Here is a 19974-nt window from a genome sequence, read left to right on the forward strand (position 1 = left end):
TGCCATTGTATGTTCTTGCCTCCTTTGCTATAAATTAATTGACCGTGTATCCATGGGTTTATTTCTGGGCTCTTTGTTCTGTTCCATTTATCCATGTGTCTGTTTTTGTGTTAATAACATACAATAGCTTTGTAGTATAGTTTGAAACCAGGGAGTGTGTTGCCTCCAGGTTCATTCCTCTTTCTCAAGATTGTTTTGCCTTTCCAGGGTCTTATGTGGTTCCATACAAATTTTAGAATTATTTGTTTTAGTTCTGTGAAAAATGTCATTGGAAGTTTGATATAGATTGCATTGAATCTGTAAATTGCTTTCAATAGTGTAGACAATGTATGTTTTTCCATTCCATCAGCATGGACTATCTTTCTATTTTTGTCTTCTTCAGTTTCATTCATCAACATCTCATAGTTTTCAATGTACAGGTTTTTCATGGTTTTGGTTAAATTAATTCCTAGTTATTTTACTCTTTTTTTTAGATTAAGTAGTCATTTAATGGGTGATTTTGAAGCTCAATGGTAAGTTTAAATTTCCCCCAAATTTATCTACTCCAATTTTGCCTAATTTGAATTTTATTTATTGGTGTCAGCAAATTAGATGTTGTCCTATGTTAAAATGCAAATATAAAGTTTAATAAAATGTCTGTTAATTTGAATGAATCATTGAGTGCTTTCTTGAGATGGGAATTTTTTTTTCATGCGTCCAATGTATATACTTTTTTTTTTTAATTTACATCCAGATTAGTTAGCATATGGTGCAACAATGATTTCAGGAGTAGATTCCTTAGTGCCCCTTACCCATTTAGCCCATCCCCCTCCCATAACCCCTCCCATAACCCTTAGTTTATTCTCCATATTTATGAGTCTCTTCTGTTTTGTCTCCCTCCCTGTTTTTATATTATTTTTGTTTCCCTTCCCTTATGTTCGTTTAGTCTCTTAAAGTCCTCATATGAGTGAAGTCATATGATTTTTGTCTTTCTCTGACTAATTTTACTTAGCATAATATCCTCCAGTTCCATCCATGTAGTTGCAAATGGCAAGATTTCATTCTTTTTGATTTCCAAGTAACACTCCATTGTATATATGTACACCACATCTTCGTTATCCATTCATCTATTGATGGACATTTGGGCTCTTTCCACACTTTGGCCATTGTTGATAGTGCTGCTATAAACATGGGGGTGCATGTGTCCCTTCGAAACAGCACACCTGTATCCCTTGGATAAGTGCCTAGTAGTGCAATTGCTGGGTCGTAGGGTAGTTCTATATTTAGTTTTTTGAGGAACCTCCATACTGTTTTCCAGAGTGGCTGCACCAGCTTGCATTCCCATATTAATCTTTTTGATGTGAATGTACATGAGATTGTTTTCATGATTTATCTTTCTGATAGTCAATTATTAATGTATAGAAATGCCACAGATTTCTGTGTATTAATTTTATATCCTGTAACTTTACTGAATTCACTTATTAGTTCTAACAGATTGTGTGTGTGTGTGTGTGTGTGTGTGTGTGTGTAGTATTGAGGGTTTTATCACATCATTTGCAAGTAGTTTTTTACTTTCTTTTTTGACATGTATATCTTTTATTTCCTTTTCTTACCTAATGGCTGTGGCTAGGACTTCCAATACTATGTTGAATAAAACTGGGAATAGTGGGCATCCTTGCCTTGTTCCTAATCTTAGAGAAAAAGCTTGAAGGTTTTCTCTGCTGAGTATGATTTTCTGTGGGTTTGTTATATGTGGCTTTTATTAGGTTGAGCTACGTTCTTTTTATAACCACTTTGTTGAGAGTTTTTATCATAATTGAATGTTGAATTTTGTCAAATGATTTTTCTACATTTATTGAGATGACCATATCATTTTTATCTTTCATTTTTAGGGGCAAGATTAGATTGCATATTTGGGACCTTTCTTGATTCTTGAGATAGGTCTGAATTGCAATATACTTCCCTCTCAGGATTGCCTTTGCTTCATCCCAAAGTGTTTGGACTGTTGTGTTTTCATTTTCATTGGCTTCCATTATTTTCTTTTATTTCTTCTTTAATTTCCTGGTTAACCCATTCATTATTTAGTAGGATGTTCTTTAACATCCACGTATTTCAGGGCTTTCCAAATTTTTCTTGTGGCTGACTTCAAGTTTCATAGGGTTGTGGTCAGAAAATATGTATGGTATGTTCTTGATCTTTTTGTACTTTGTTGAGGGCTGATTTGTGACTCAGTATGTGATCTGTTTTGGAGAATGTTCCATGTGCACTTGAGAATAATGTGTATTCTGCTGCCTTAGGATGAAATGTTCTGAATATATGTGTTAAGTCCACCCAGTCCAGTGTGTCATTCAAAGACATATCCTTTGTTTTTGTTTCCCTGTTGATTTTCTGCTTAGATGATCTGTCTGTTGCCCTAAGTGAGGTGTTAAAGTCCTCTACTGTTATTGTATTATTATCAGTGAGTTTATGTTTGTTATTAATTGATTTATATATTTGGGTTCTCACAAGTTGGGAGCGTAAATATTTACAACTGTTAGATCTTCTTGACAGATAGACCCCTGAACTATGATATAATGTCCTTCTTTATCTCTTATTATAATCTTTGTTTTAAAATCTAGTTTGTCTGATATAAGTATGGCTATCTGATATCTAGCTTTCTTTTGACATCCATTAGCATGATAGATGGTTCTCTATCCCCTCACTTTCTTTAAAAAAATTTTTTTAACGTTTATTTATTTTTGAGAAGAGAGAGACAGAGCATGAGCGGGGGAGGAGAGAGAAAGAGGAAGACACAGAATCTGAAACAGGCTCCAAGCTCTGAGCTGTCAGCACAGAGCCCGACGCGGGGCTCAAACTCACGGACTGTGAGATCATGACCTGAGCCGAAGTCAGATGCTCAACAGACTGAGCCACCCAGGCACCCCTCCATCCCTTCACTTTCAATCTGAATGTGTCTTTAGGTCTAAAGTGAGTCTCTTGTAGTCAGCATATAGATGGATCTTTTTTTTTAACCATTCTGATACCTTTTGTCTTTTGATTGGAGCTTTTAGTCCATTTCCATTCAGAGTGATTTTGTAAGATATGAATTTAGTGCCATTGTGTTACCTATAGAGTTGGTGTTTCTGGTGATGTTCTCTGGTACTTTCTAGTCTTTGTTGCTTTGGTCTTTTTAAAATGTAGTATGTCATGTTGATTCATTTAGACATGTTGAACCATCCTTGCATCCCCAGAATAAATCCTACTTCATTATGGTATTATTTTAAAATGTATTTTTAAATTCTTTTTGCTAACATTTTGTTGTGAATTTCTGCATCTATGTTCATCGGGGATTTTGGCCTATAATTTTCTTTTTCTGTGATGTCCTTGTCTGGTTTCAGTATCAAGGCCAGGTTGGCTTTATAAAGTAAGTTTGGAAGCTTTTTTTTCTTGAGCATTTTGGAAGAATTTGATAAGGATCGGTATTAAGTCTTTGAATATTTGGCGGAACACCAATGAAGGTGTCTGGTCCTGGACTTTTGTTTGTTGGGAGGGTTTTGATTACTGACTCAATCTCCTTGTTAGTAATTCTTGTAATCATGTTTTTTTTCCCTTCACGATTCAGTCTTAGAGTATTTTAAATTTCTATGAATGTATCCACTTTTTTCTAGTGGTTCAGTTCACTGGCAATATAATTTTTCATAGTAGTCTTATTTGATCCTTTATATTAATATGGTATCAGTTATAACTGTTATCTTTCATTTCTAATTTTATTTATTTGAGCTCTCTCTCTCTCTCTTTTTTTTTTGGTGGGTCTGGCTGAAGGTTTGTCAGTTTTGTTTGTCTTTCAAAGAACCAACTCTTAGTTTAATTGATCTTTTCTACTGTTATTCTACTCTCTATTTCATTTAGTTTTGCTTCCACCTTTTTAATTTTTCCTTCTAACCTTGTGTTTTGTTTGTTCTTTTTCTAGTCATTTATGTGTAAAGTTTATTTGAGATTTCTCTTGTTTCTTGAGGTAGGCCTGTATTACTGTGAGCTTCCCTCTTATAATTGCTTTTGCTGTATCCCATAGATTTTGGTAGGCCATATTTCTGTTTTCATTTGTCTCTAGGTTTTGTTTTTTTTTTAGCTTCCTTTATAACCCAGTAGTTTTCAGTAACATATTTTTTAATTTCCACATATTTGTAGTTTTTACAGTTTTATACTTAGAATTGATTTTCAGTTTTAGATTATTATGGTTGGAAAAGATGTTTGATATGATTTCAGTTTTCTTGAACTTACTGAAATTTCTTTTGTGGTCGAACATGTGATCTGTCTTGGATGATGTTCCATATGCTCCTCGAGAAGCATGTTTATTTTGCTGCTTTTGTATAAAATATTCTGTATATATCTGTAAGTCTATTTGGTCTAATATGTTGCTTAAGGTCATTGTTTCCTTATTGATTATCTGTCTGGATGATCTATCTGTTGATGTAAGGTGGGGTGTTAAAATCTCTGACTATTGTACTGTTGTTAATTTCTCCCTTTAGATCTGTTAATATTTACTTTATAAATTTTGATGTTCCTATGTTATCATTATGTAGTGCTTCCTTTGTCTTTTATTACATTCCTTGTTTTAAAGTCTATTTTGTCTGAATATAAATATACCAGGTTTCTTTTCATTTTAATTTGCATGGAATATGTTTTTCCATCCCTTCACCTTCAGTGTGTGTGTGTGTCTTTACTTGTAAAATGAGTCTCTTATAGTCAGTTTATATGTGTGTCTTGGTTTTTGTTTGTGTGTTTGGTTTTGGTTTTGGTTTTTAATCTATTTAGCCACTCTATGTCTTTTGATGAGAGAATTTAGCACATTTATATTTAAAGTAATGATTGATAAGTGTGTATTTACTGCCATGTTGTTAATTGTTTTCTGGCTGCTTTTGTAGTTCCTCTCTATTCCTTTTTTTTCTTTTCTTTTCTCTCTTCCTTTCTGATTTGGTGACTTTCTTTAGTATTATGTTTAGATTGCTTATTTTCTTTTCTGTATTTACCATCATTTTTTGCCCTGTGCTTATCATGCAGTTCACATGTATTATCCTGTGAATATAACAGTATATTTTAAATTGATAACAACTTAAATTTGAACACTTTCCTAAACTCTAGATTTTTACTCCACCCACCACATTCTATGTTTTTGATGTCACTTTTCACATTTTTCTATTTTATGTATCCATTAGCTAATTACTATATTTTTAGTTAATTTTTACTACTTTTGACTTTTAGTGTTCTTAGAAGCTTTATAAGGGATTAATCCACGCTTTTACCAAATATTTACCTTTTCCAGTGAGATTTTTACCTTTGTGTATTTTCTTGTTACTAATAATGCCATTTCTTTTCAGGTTAAAGAGGTCCCTGTAATATTTATTGTATGGCCAGTTTAGTAGTGGTGAATACCTTTAGCTTTTGCTTATCTGGTAACTCTATCTCTTCTTCAAACCTGAATGGTCTCCTTACCATGTAGAGTATTCTTGATTGGAAATTTTTTCTTTTTAGCACTTTGAATATGACATGCCACTCTTTTCTGGCTTGCCAAGTTTCTACTGAGAAATATTCTAATAGCCTTTTTGGGTTTCCCTTGTACATAGCAATTTGGCTTTCTTTTGTTGCTTTTAAGATTCTCTCTGGCAGGGTGCCTGAGTGTCTCAGTTGGTTAAGCATCTGACACTTGATTTTGACTCAGGTCATGATCTCATGGTTCCTGAAATTGAATCCTGTGTCAAGCCCCATGTCAGGCTCCATGCTGGGTGTGGAGCCTGCTTATGATTCTCTCTCTTTCTCCTTCTGTCCCTCCTCCCCCATGCACACTCTCTCCCTCTCTTAAAAAAAAAAAATTAAAAATACAAAATAAAAAACAGATTCTCTGTTTACCTTTTTTTTAACTTTTGACATGTTTTTTTTTCTTTTTTTTCCCCAAATTGTTATTTAAATTCCAATAAGTTGGCATACAATATAATATTAGTTCTAGGGGTAGAATTTAGTGACTCATCAACACCCAGTGCTCATCATAACAAATGTCCTTCCTAAAACCCATCACTTGTTTAACCTAACCCCCTGCCCATCTCCCATCCAGTAACCCTCAGTTTGTTCTATATAGTTAAGAATGTGTTTCCTGCATTGCTTCTCCTCCCTCCTTTACCACCCCCCCCCCTCCCCTGGGTTCGCCTATGATCCAGCAATTGCACTACTAGGTATTTAGCAAAAGGATACAAATGTCCTGATTCGAAGAGATACATGAACCTCAATGTTTATAACAATATTACCAACAATGGCTAAATTATGGAAAGAGCCCAAATGTCCATCAACTGATGACTGTGTGAAGAAGACATGGAATATTGCTCGACAATAAAAAAGAATGAAACATTTTTGCAGTGTGGATAGAGTTGGAGAGTATTATGCTAAGCAACATAAGTCCATCAAAGACAAATAACTTATGATTTCACTCATATGTGGAATTTAAGAAACAAAGCAGATTAACATAACTTTTGATATTTTAATTATAATGTCTTGATGTAGTTCTCTTTGGGTTCATATTATCTAAAACTCTTTGGGATTCCTGGACTTGGATATTTGCTTTTTTTCCTCCTAGGTTGGGGAAGTTTTCAGCCATTATTTCTTCAAATAAATTTTCTGCCCCTCTTCTCTCTCTCTTCTCCTTCTGGGGCCCCAATAATGTGAATGTTATTCCTCTTGATAGCCTAGATATCCCTTAAATTATCTTAAAAAAATTCTTTTTGTTTTCTTCTTTGTCTGGGTGAATTCCAGTACTTTATCTTACAGCTCACTGATCCTTTTTTTTTTTTTTTTTTTTTTTTTACTTCATCCAGTCTGTTGATTCTCTCTAGTGTATTTTTCAGTTCAGTGTTGGTGTTCTTAAGCTTTGTGACTTCTGTTTAGTACTTATGTTTGCTATTTCTTTGTTAATGTTCTCTTGTGTTCATACATTCTTTTCCTGAGTTTAGTAACCATATTTATGACTATTACTTTGAATTATTTATCAGGTAGAATACTTATCTCCATATCATTAAGGTCCTTTTCTGAGAATTTATCTTATTCTTTCATTTGAACATATTTCTCCGCTTCCTCATTTTATTTGATTCTCTGTGTTTGTTTCTATGTATTAGGTGAAAGAGCTACCTCTCTCAGTCTTGAAAGAGTGGCCTGGTGTAGGTGATGATCCTTCTTTAACCTTGCCCTAGCTCTTGGTTGTCTTTGGAACCTTTGTGTTTGTCTGAACCACCTGATTTATTCCTGATATGTCCCCATTGTTGAGGGTGTGCCAAGATTTGTTAGTGATCCAAAGGAAGGAATCTCATTTAGCACCTATTTTCATTGCTGCTGATTGGAAGCCAGACCCTTAAGCAGCAGCTTTTAAAGTATGCACACATATACAATTCTGTATGGCTACAATTGTAATCTCTACTGGTCTGCAAACTAGATATGGAGGTGTCCTCTGTGTGACAGTTGTGTATAAGCTATTTCTGGAAAGTCTCCTTGAGCTGTAATGAGGTCAATGGGTATGCAAAGATGGCTTTTCCCTGTTTATGTTCCCTGGGAGTGAGTGCCTCCTTAGTATCTAGATGTGTGGAAATCCTGAGGCTTATCCCTCAGACTGAAACTCCAGGCTAAATAAATGGGCCTTTTTTACAGGAAGACTGGACTTTGTTTCAGTCTGCTGTCTGTGCAGTGCCCTGGGTGTGGTGGCCTGCCAAGAACTGTCTTTCCAATTGTTACAGTCCCATGGAGCTCTGGAATGCCAGCCCCCTTGGCTACCAGGGCCAGGCAATCAAGGAATATCCCTTGTGTGGATTGCATGTGCCTGCTGGCTTTTGCAAGGCAGCTGGAGAGTGGGGGATGGGGGTGGGCAGGCTTGCTGGCTTCTGAAAGGCAGGGGAATAATGTCTTGAGTGCACCCTTCTGTGGGATTCAGCAGTGCAGCAGGAAGTGCCTTGATTCTACATGCACCAGCTTTAGGCTGAGAGCAAGAGAATGCTCTGAGCTCTCATATTGGCCAGCCCCAGCCAGGGGGAGGGAGAATGTTGCAATTGGCTGCACTGCAAACTTTAGCTGGGGAGCAGAAGAACTCTCTGATCTGCCCTAGTTAGGAATAGGGGAGTGCTGCAACCACCCACACTCTCTGGCCTCAGCAAATATTATGATTGCTTGTCTCACCTATCCCAGCAAAGTGGCAGGAGGGTGCTCTATCCAAGTTCACCCATCTGTGCTAGCAGGCTGTGTGGAGAATGTAACAATGGCACCCACCAGAGTTTCCCCCTTCTGGGACTGTCTCAACTGATTCAGCCCCTTTAGCTGATGCCCTCAAATCAGGAAGTGAATCTCTTTCTCATATAGTCTAAGTGCTTTTCAAACTGCTATTTTTTCACTGCATCTCAGGATGAGCAAGACTGAATGTGAATCATCCACGAGGGGGAATTCTGTTTCCTTTAGCACTTTGGGACTTCCAGATATCAGCCCTAGGGCTGTCTCTCTGGTGCAGATCCTAGGAGTAGGGGTCCCCAGTGTGGGGCACCAACCCTTTGCTCCTCTGAGAGAAGTTCCTCTCAGGTGAGATCCCTTTTTATTGTGTGTCCCTCTATTAGGAGTAGGTGTTTTTTTTTTTTAAATAAGACTGTGTGTTTGCCTCGCCTACCTCTCTCAATGTGTTCCTTTGTTCTTTGTTGTACAGAGCAGTTCATCTAGTTTTGAGATCTTTTTCAGAGGGAATTGATCCATTTATATTTGTAGATTTGGTGTGTCTGTGGGAGGAGGCAAATTCAGGATCTTTCTATGCTGCCATCTTAGACACCCTCCTCTAATTCCTTTTAAAAAACATAATAAACAGTATTTGGGGGAAAATTTTCAATACATGTTATTTGTAGTTTTCAGATTCTGTGGTCAGGGAGAGGGAGTTGTAAATTATATCCAAAATCATTCTTGAGAAGAGTCTGAGATTATTGTTTTGATATTTGAAAGGAAGAAAAATGGCACTTACTTATTCTGTTTCAAGTTATATTCTAACCTATAGAGTAAGAATAGACAGTTAGAAATAGGTAGACATACCTAGTGCTAGCCATTCATCCTAGGAGAAGATAAGACCCGGAACATAGCCTTATATGTTATCAGCACCAATCTGTGTTGAAGTCTCTCTTTTTTTTTAATTTTTAAAATATTTATTTATTTTGAAAGACCAGGAGAGAGGGGGAAGGGCAGAGAGAGAAGAGACAGAATCCCAAGCAGGCTCTGCTCTGTCAGAGCAGAGCCCAACGTGGGGCTCAAACCCAGGAACTATGAGATCATGATGTGACCTGAAATCAAGAGTCGGATGCTGAACCGACTAAGCCACGCTGGTGTTCCTGATGGAGCCTCTTTTTCTGGCATGAGCCAGACATCAGACTTCTCTGTCTCCCAGATGCAGGAACACATTTTAGAGCCTCTGGTGGGTCCCTTGAAGTCCCACTAGGCTGGCAGTTAGAGGGAATGTTTCACCCTATCCCTGGAGAGAGGTGAAATAGAGAGTCAAAGCAGAGATCTATAAAAAAAAATTTTTTTTAACCGATCTTTTTATCCCTACCATCTCTGCCCTCTCTATATTTTCCATGGCTCAAAGGATCCAGAGTCCCAGAACCAATTTTCAGTACCATTTTTTTTTATTTTGGGTCTGTCTGTTAAATACACACACATATGTATTTCTTTTCCATTTTGCTATTCATTGGCAATATAAGCATTGTTTTCCCCTTTTCAAGCCCACACAAAAGCAGAAATTCTACCAAAACAAGTGCAAAATTTAGTGGACTAGAGACAAATGTGGATACATGTCCATAGATCTACTTTTTTTCAAGAGAATATAAACCTAGTGTGGTAGGGTTCCCTCCCTAAGGAGAGAAAAAACAAAACAAAATAAAAACCTGAAGGCAACTTGGCTATACATGTACTTGACAACATCCCTCACAACCTTGTAACAAGAGACACTTAATCAGATGGCATGTTTGTGTGTTACCGTATATGGGAAACAAAGAAATAGAAAATGTGTTTAAAAAACTATGTCACATGACATTTCAGGCTCTGTTTTTCAGGTACAAACCCAATTGAGCAGTGCTGCACGAATTAAGTTGCTTCCTAGAAGAAAAGCCTCAATGTCATGACTCTCTGTGTGAGAATCCTGCTACACTAGGTCTAGGGCAAGGGAGAAAGAAGTGAATTAGACCTGAGAGAAGAGTAAATAGATGTGATTCCTCAAAGTAAGAGGGAACATAAGCATTTTCTACTCCAATGACCAGGGAATAGAATAGAAGGGATGCTGTGCCTAGCTGTCCTTGGTGTGGCCGTCCTCCTTGTATTTCCTGAATACAACAAATAGACCTGGATACTTGTGTCACTAAACAGAGAAGAAGGAGATATGTTGTATACTTTGGTGGGGATGAGGGTGTGAAGAGAAGATTTGATTGAGTCTTCTGACCAGGATGGAATTCCAAAGGCCATGTTAGGAATTCCCCTGTTAATTTGGGTAATGATGGAGATCCTCCACTGTTTACAATGCACAAAAATATAAATACATTTAGTTTTTGGAAAAAAACAGAGAGGTTTTCAGTGACAGAAAAATGAGAACTGGCTATAGATAATCAAAATATTTAATGTGGGCCTCTACATGCACTGGAGATGTTAGGTTTCCTATAAAAAGTAATTGAAGTCAACCTTATTTTTAAAAATAACATGCAAGACAATCATTTTATTACTTTGATTTTAACTATAACAAATGACAGGGAAATTTTGAGCACAGGTTTTTCTCAGGGACATGTCTCAGGGGCTCAGAGAAAACAGAACATCACTGACTCTTTCAGCAGTTATTTACTGAGTGCCTGTACTGAATATTGATTATCAGGTACTGATTAGTAAGCATAACCCATAGTTTATGGTCTGTTGATGCTAGTTTTCACTCTTTATGGAAATGGTTCTTAAACTTTGGCACACATTAGAATTACTTAGAGAGTAGGTTAAAACACAGATCAGTGGGCCCCATTCCAAGTTTCTGGTTCAGAATATTTGGAGTTTCTAGTAAGTTTTCATGTGACATTGATGCTGCTGGTCTGGGGACTGCCCATTGAGAACCATGGACGTATAGATTATAATTAATAGGGGGAAATATAAAAAATAATTGTTGCTAATGTCAAATTAAGGTTTTCTTATGTGGATAATGATCTTTCATGAACTTAATGATGGTGAGAGTGTAGTTTGTAGTCATAACAATGAAAAAAAGAGCACAGAATATGACAAAGCCCAATAAAGGAAGTAAGTGTTTTCCTCTCACTACTATAGTCTGAGGATTTTTTTGAAGCTTAAAGCAATTCACTGGAAGAAGTCTAAACAGTACCAGGTCCTAAGCACTAAATAATGCACCAGTCCAAATAAGAGCTAAAGGACTGCCAAGTTGAAAGCCAAGGTATCATTTATTTTTCTTGTGCAGCCTACCATTACTTCTAATTCTGATCAAATTTTTCATATACAAACAACTGCTTTAAGGAAATCCTGTCTATCTTGCAGTTAGGCCTATTTTGATGATTTTGAAAACATGATCATTGACATGGTTTAAATATTCACAGCTTTAGTTTTGTCTGGCCAAATATTTTGATGAAGTTAGAATTTAGTCTAAAAGTCATGAATTGGCAAGAACAATGTGGTCTGTGAGACCAGATTGGAAGGTTTATCCAATTTGGATAGAAGTCTGTAGTGACTTTCAGAGTTGGCATTGGAATTCTCTTCGACTAACTTTTTTTCTTATCATTGATTATCTAGCCAGTCTCCAAATTCTCTCAAATATTCTTTGCAATAGTAGCTCATATTCAACTCCCTTTGTACTTTTCTCTAGATTTTTACTTCTTAAAAAATTTTTAAGCTCGTTTCACTGACTCCTCTTTGTCACAGTTTGAAATGCTTCCCTATTATACCCTAGACCAATTCAAACCTTCCCAACATAAACATTTCTCTCTACATTGGTTCCTTCTTCTCTGCCATTATAAATATGCAGATCTCACCCATTCAAAAGCAACTTATTTAACCAATCTCCTCTTGTTGAATACTGAAGTTTTTAACCAAGATTTTATATTTGGTATTATATCCTGCTCATTCTTTACTCAGTGAATATGAGATAGTGGCACATTTATGGATGGGATAACATACACTTATTAAAATGATTGTTGAAATATTGACATGGAAAAATACTTGAAATGCTTTGAACAAAAGTATTTTTATACTAGACTATTCGTAGCATATTTCTGTCTTAGGTACAAACAGGTATATCTGTCTGGAAAATATATGGCAATGTTTAATGCTGGGTGGTCAGACCAGAGAAATATTTATTTAAGTTGTAGTGTCTAGGTGTTTTTGGATGTTTTATAATAAATATGCATTATCTGCACAATAGAAGTGATAAAAGTACAGAGAAAAATAAAATGAAAATATGCGTAGATGTGAAAGTGATTGATGTTAGGAAGTTAGAATTAATATTTTTTTCCTGATTTTGTATACTTCCAATTTTTTTATATTAGTACTAAATAATATTTAAATTTGGTATAAAAAGCATTTAATACCATTAATACTTAATAATACTTAAAAAGAAACTTTTAATTGAGTATAGTTGACACATGTTACATTAGTTTCAGGTGTACAACATAGTGATTCAACATTAACAGAATTGAATATTGACATTTAGTATTAAAGGATATGAAATTAATGCTTAATTTAAAGAATATATTTGTTTTATATAAGTATATGCCAAGCTATATATAATTCCGACAACATCACTCTTCTAAAGCTTTAGAGCTTGCTTTTCCCTACCCCAAATTCAAACTTTTAACCCTGGGAATCAAGTTTTCCATAACTTAGCACCTGTAGGCTACTGCCTTTCATTATCTAATGTTGTATCTCAACAAGATTTCAGTGGTATTACATGGAATTCTCAGTCTTGTCTGCTTTACCATTCCCCTAACTCTCCGTGACATTGCCTTTCTGCATGTCCACACTCATCTTTTCTTCAAAGTCTAGGCCAAATGCTCTCCTCTATGGACCTGCTCCAGTTTAGCTCCAGCATCTGAGTACATTACCAAATTTTTTTTTTCGTTTTTAAAGCCTATTCACTCCTTCCTGAGTAGTACTTTTGCACATACATTAACTCTCCAACTTAATTTATTGCACATTTGGGAGTGATATGGAGAAATAAATTAGTAAAGCTAATTAAACTAGTAAAATCTATCCTCACAAAACATGATCAGTCATTTATGGAGCATAAAACAGATCTGGGTATGAATTCTGCCTTGGTAACTTGCTGGCTGTGTGTATGTATACAAAGTCCTTAATATCTCTGTGCCTTGTTTTTCTTATTTGAAAAATTGAGGGAAGTGGTATTAGTATTGCTGAATAATCAGTGAAACAATTATATAAAGCATACATTGTTAGAGTGCAGATTATCTGCTAGAACATCGAATACAGTGGTTTAGCTATAAAGATTGTTTCCCCACCAGGTGTCAGTCTTGAGGTGAGCAGATGATTGAAGGGGCCGCTCTGACAATTTCAGTATAGGGCTTCCTTTGCCAAGACAGCTGCTGCAGTTGTTTCAGGCAACAAAAAGAGGGAAAGAGGAAGTGAGATCCAGAGTTGCACGTTTCACTGGCATCATTTAGTCCTGTAACACATTTAGCTGCAAAGGAGTCTAGGTAGTTCAGTCTTAGCTGTGTGCTCTACTGAAACTCAGGTCCTATTATCGAAGATAGAAGGGAAAAAATGGGGTCAAACGGCACTCACAACAAAATCATGATTCTGAGACTGAAAGACTAGTCCCAAAGCCAACTGGGATGTATCCTCAAAAATAAAGTCCTTGTGGGACCTACTTACAGCTTCCATCTGATCTTTCTAGTGCAACTTCTACTTATAGATGTGCTACATATACATTTTCCTTCAAACTATTAAAATTCCTAATGACAGGCAATCTGTCTACATGTCTTATTTAACTTTTAACTTGTCCCCTCATGTGCTTTACTCTCGGCCCTCAGATCACAACACAACAATCACAATCACAAACACACAAGGGTATTCCATAAATTTCAGTTGTTAAATATGTCTCTCCAGAATGTGTGACTGAAATTTATGAACATGTTACATTTGTATCAAGGTGATGGTAGAAGTCTCTGGCTAGTAAAGAAAGCCTGATTTATCTTTTAGCTAATTTTTCAGTTCTTTGTAATTTGGATATTCTTTCTACTTCCACTGTTGGTTGAGCAGCTATCAAAAGGGAATAGAGAAATTTGGATGGCCCTACATCTTTCAGTATCATCGGCTTTACAACTTTCTTCAAGTAGCTTTTTGGAATTATGTAATGTCCTCTACCAATGACAATGTATGGATGTTACTACATTTCCTCATGTGAGAATGCTAGTGTCTGGCAGCTCCAAGGATCATGTAACACACAATGGTAAACAAAGAAGCATTTTGTGCATTCTTAGATCTTTACATTTTTATTGTAAAACATAAAATTTCACATTGATTAATATCTATATTAAACAGAATGATGCATTAATTAAATGCCTTGTCATAACTGTTATAAGCTCTGTTAGAAAAATAAACATCTCACAACAAACTACAGTGTCAGCTCTTTAATAAATACATAAAACAGAAGTTAGTAGTCAATTAGAATTACATGAACAGTTTCATAGTATATTTTGTGAAATTATCATATTTCCCAATTTTCTGTGTCATTTAAGGCAATTTAACTTCATGTATAATTTAAAGCCAGAAATAATAAGAAATTTGTTTAATGAGAATTTGTTTTTCTTAAGAGCTATTTTATATTCAAATACTTTAATTTAAAAATACACTCTATATTATTTTTTTTACAGAGGTGGGATTTGTTAAATGAGACCAATAAGGTTTTATTACTGATAACTTAAAAACATTTCTAAATTTTATTTTTGCAGAGGTTTTAAAAAACTTTAATGAAGTAGCTGGTAAATGTAAAATAGTTTTTAAAGTTGTATTAAATATACATAAAATGAATTTCTATATTATGTGCAAATTTATATTTTCTTACAATTTAGAATTAAAATATTTCATATTCAATATTCTTAATAAAATTTATGTACCATAAATTTTGTTATTGTGGAGAATTCTTATCAAAATCACATTTATCTGTGGTATAGTGTAAAGTTAGTAAATGTTCTTTACACAAATCACACATTTTCCATCCTTGATAACTGCAGGGTTTTTTTTTTTTTATTGTTGGGTTAAATAATTTTAACTGAAGTAGGCCATAGAGGTTGGAAATCTGAATAATAGAGTTAGCTTATGAAGATAGATTTTATGCAGAAAAGTATGCAGGTAGATAAAAGAGTAGTGTTATTACTCTCAGGTGTTTCATTAACAGCTGCCCAGATAGCTGAACAATTGTTTTACATAATTCAAATAACTTAAATATGCAGTTTAATGACAGTCATTACATGGGCTTGAAGGTAAATTTATCAGAGCCAAAGAAAAAATCAAACCAAAGAGCAGAAAGGAGAAAGAATGAAATTGTAGGAGGACTTGAGGGGACAATTGTTTGTTTTTTTCCTACAGTACTGATTGGTTGTATCATATTTTTCTTTTGTTATTGACATCAGACATACAAGATACTACAAAATCTAATTACAATGGTTTCATATATTTTCCAGTTAATTCTGTTTAAAACTGAGATGATCATATGAAAGTATTCTTTAGAAAGGCATAGAGAGATTAAAAATTTGTTAGCAAAATTGGGAGAAACCCACCCATTCTTATTAGTTAAGGTAGGTATGCTGAAATCGTAGCCAGTAGCATAAAGTATAAATAGGAAGATGAAAGAGCTTTTGCAACCTAAAGGTTTGCAGGATCTGAGCTCATAATCAGATAGGCTCCATGATGAGTTGTATGTGATTCAGTTGTACTGAAAATTGGCTTCACATGTTACCATAAATTGGTTCTGAAATATTTATAAGAAAAGGAATGTCCCTATCCCCATGAACATTTAAAGATGAATTAGTGTAATGTTATATAAGAACAACTTTAAACACTGCATCTAAGATGCCAATGATTGTAAGATATAATCACAATTTTAGAGATGCGAATTGAAAAAGTAGAAATCTTAGAATCAATGAAATACGAATATGTTTAATCAGTTACCCATAAAAAAATCGCCATCGAGTAATTATAAAAGAAAAAGGAAATTATCTGAAAGAATGCTAGTTCTATATTTCTCTGAAAATATATCTCAGTTTACATTGCATGAATTGGAGTTCATAAGGTCAATATAAATAAGGATCATCATAAGTTAAATGTTAAGAGTATATAAAACAGAATACAATGTGCACATGATTGAACTCCCAACTAGCTATATTTCACTTGATACTTACATTAAAAGATCTAGATCTCAAATCCTTTAGACCTAAAAGAAGCTCAAATGGGTGTGAAAATTTTAAATTCTTAATTTTAATGGGTGTGTGTTGGCTCAGGTGCATAATGAATTTTGAAATCATTAAGAGATTTTTGGAAATGAAGAACTTCATTATATCATTACATTCAGTTATTTTTAATGATTAGCCTTATTGAGCCTGGAGTTTTAGGCAAGCTCTTAGGAAAAGTGAGTAGGAAAACTAGGAGTAAGGAAAGGAAGGAAAAGTCATTGAGTATAACTTAACTATACCAGGTACCAGAAGGAATATAATTCTATGGAGAAAAATTTTCATAGTTCATCATGATCATATTTCAGTGTCTCATGGATACCTATTGTCATACACAAGAATATCGTTAGTGGAATTAAGTATATGTTTTTTTTTAATTTGGAATTTATTCTTTTGTGAAGTTTTGCATCTTTTTCACCCACTAATTTTGGGTTTTGAAAAATTTGCCTCCAAATAAATCTATTCTGATAACCTTAGGTTTCCTTTTTATCCGTATAAATCAAAGCTGTATTGAACATTCAGTACATAATCAGATTTTTGGTGAATTTTTGAGTCTTTCAGAGAATGTCTATGACTTCATACATATTAACAAGTTTCAAAAAAAGGTTTCAAATGTTTAGAAATCCATGTACACTGTGGTGTAAAGATGTCCCCAGAGAAACAAAATGCATACAGTTATATTGTAGTGTATATATGGCACATGTCTAAATCATTACATACTTTAGGGCACAAAAATGCTGTCGTACCAAAAGTGTTCAAGTTCTTTGTTAATTATTTAAAATTTCATTACTTGTTTAATATATTGAATCTCAAAAGGCTCCTATGGTCATATTAGTTGAAAATAGGCTCTATTTACATAAATTATTTAATCTAAGCATACCCTGTTTTCCCTTACCTTTTAATTAATTCTAACTAGTCAAATATTAATTCTCTTCTCAAAGCCATTTTATAGGAAAATATCCATTATTCAAGTAAAATATAAGCTCTAAAATCTTTAAGAATTAGGTCTTTAAGTAAAAAAAGAAAGCACAAGACATCACAAGCATAACTACAATCAGCATCAAGCCTTGAACTGCCTATGAGAAAGTCTGTCTTTTCCTATAACAGCGTTGGTCCATTATATTAGTGCAAACTAGTGACAGCATAAAAACAGAAGCCCTCGGTTTTTAAGGGTTTCATTTTATTATGCTCCTTTGGATAACTCATTCTACATGGAGATTAGTTTATGATATAATGTTAATTTTTAAAATTGTTGGCATTTTAATAAATGGATAATTTCCACTTTTTCCTTTTGGGGAGCTATAGTGTATCCATATTTTTTCTTTTTAAAATGGATGCTATGTGTGACGGGCAGGCTGCAAAATACGATTTTTATGTTATCCTTGGTGATCAAAGGTATCTTACACAAGTGAGTCACAGTACTGAATTATGTCAATGTCCCCAATTTCATTTGGGGAAGAAAATACAGTTCAATTTAGCATCATAATTGCGTGGCTGGAGGGGACATTTAATGGGACTGCTGTGTTTGCTCCAGAACACTTACATGTTTTTAAATCCTCTTTGTGGTAAAATAAGGGGTGGGAGTTAGTCTCATTAAAATGCAAATATCCTGGCATTTCTTCCAGTGCTTGAAGACAGCAAATTTGGGAAGTTAATTATAAGAAAGCATTTTAAATACATTCCTTTGTTCTCATAGGCAAAGCTCTGTACTACACACAGGACTATTGGGCTTCTAGCCAATAAAATCAGACCAAATAAGTCTGTAGGGATATGGTAATTGTGAAGAAGTTTCCACTGGGGAAGACAAAAGCTGATGGCCTCTATATCAAGCTCTCAGGCTGAGCACTACACAACTCACAGGCTGTCGTTTGAATGGACTTCCCTGTACTTAGGCCATGCTGAATTCTCTTAGAAGCTGATTAGCAAGAAAGATTACAAGCCAGTCGTGGAATTCAGTTTGAATTACTCTTTTCTGCTTTCCTTTGAAATTTTCTCATGCTCATATACTTAAGACTTCAGTAAATCACATTTAAAAATACTTGCCAATCAAATATTTTAAAGATTCAAGAGGTAGCATGATATTGTGCAACGAACACTAGCCTGGCAATCTGAAGATAGAATTTCTCTTCAAATGCTGCCACTTAATCACTTGGGTGTTTTTTAAGAAATCATTTAAACTTTGTGAGCCTCAGTTCCCTGACTAACTAAGAGGATGAATTAGCTTACTTCTAAGCTATTGTCTATCCTCCTCCCACTGTATACCTTTAAAATTCTGGTGAGTAGGGTTGAGGTGATTCAGGGACAGAATCTCTTAGGCTGTACTGAAATGCAAAAAAGAATAGAGCTTACTATAGCTTTTAATTTGAAAAATGCTCATATCTACTTGGATTTAATATCTGAGAGAGCGCACTAAAAAATGTGGTACTTTGCTTGAGGCAGAGTTTCTAAATACCTTGTGAACTTCAACCTGATGATTCGACAAATGAAATGGTGGAACATCCAGTTTATCAGGTAAGAAGATATAAGACTCCACGTCTGCACACAATGAAGCTGTTCTGATTTTGATGTGACTTTACAGTGTCCCTTATTAAACATTCAGCTTTTAAAACATCAGTATTCTAATAAAGTGACATTGTATTATTAGGTTTTTATGGCAGTAGTAACTTAGCACTTATTTAATCCAGTCATCTGTGACATAATATAAACTTATCCTGTAAGAAAGAAAAAACATGAAGGCAAAGAGGAGAGAATGTTGGGATTAGTATCTTGTAAAAAGCAGAAAGCATAAACAGATGCATAACACTACACAGTTTCGAAAGAAGTTTCCCTCAAGATTAAGGTTTTATCTATTAACCTCTTGAATGAGTGAAACACTAACCATTTATTCATCTAGATGTTCTTGTCTAGTCACTGCCAGTTGTAGAAGTGTTTGGCAACAGTACTATAACTGCCTGTTATTTTTTTCATCCACATGTTCGGTGGAGGGATTACTGTACCCTTGTAGTGACACAGTGCCCAAACTATCTCACAGCATTGTCTCTCTCTGGGAAGCACAGGAATGGCAGGTACCTGTAAAGTGTAATCAGTGCTCTTCAGATGATCTACATTCTATGCTGATCTAAATAAGTTATATATTACAGTAAAGTGCTACAATGACACTAGTCTCAAACAGTAGTAAGACACATTTTTCTCTGAAAAATTCAGCAGCGATGTGAGTCACATGATGATGAGGATGCTTGTCAGTCTTCATTCAAGTGGACAACCAGCAACCAGCATGATCTAGAACAGTTTGTCTCCTCCTGTGACTTCTAACAGTATATTTTCTAGGAGCAATTATTAAAAATCCAGTTTCCCATAAAGTACTTTTTATCTCTTTAGAAGTTGCACCTGAAAGTTTCATGAGCATTTAATTTGCTGATATCCATTTTTATTTCTTCAGGTTTCTCACGTCGGTAGGTTACTGTTCTTGTGCAAACGCTTTGCAGAATCAACTTGTCCTTGATGGAGAAAAAATACTATC

The 19974-nt window shown here is 34.9% G+C and overlaps 2 protein-coding genes across 3 annotated transcripts in view; one reads left to right on the forward strand and one right to left on the reverse strand.

The window, feature by feature from the left end:
- Positions 1-19974, forward strand: part of MACC1 (MET transcriptional regulator MACC1) — a 538854-nt gene that overhangs the window by 167810 nt on the left and 351070 nt on the right. The gene's annotated exons all lie outside the window — the stretch shown is intronic.
- Positions 14927-19974, reverse strand: part of ITGB8 (integrin subunit beta 8) — an 84042-nt gene continuing 78994 nt past the window's right edge. The window contains exon 14 of the mRNA XM_015080381.3: positions 14927-19951. Within this exon, the coding sequence (XP_014935867.1) occupies positions 19829-19951 (123 nt within the window). The 3' untranslated portion in view covers positions 14927-19828. The remainder of the gene's footprint in view (positions 19952-19974) is intronic.

Source organism: Acinonyx jubatus, chromosome A2 (genome assembly GCF_027475565.1).
Source record: "Acinonyx jubatus isolate Ajub_Pintada_27869175 chromosome A2, VMU_Ajub_asm_v1.0, whole genome shotgun sequence".
Taxonomy (NCBI): Eukaryota; Metazoa; Chordata; class Mammalia; order Carnivora; family Felidae; genus Acinonyx; species Acinonyx jubatus.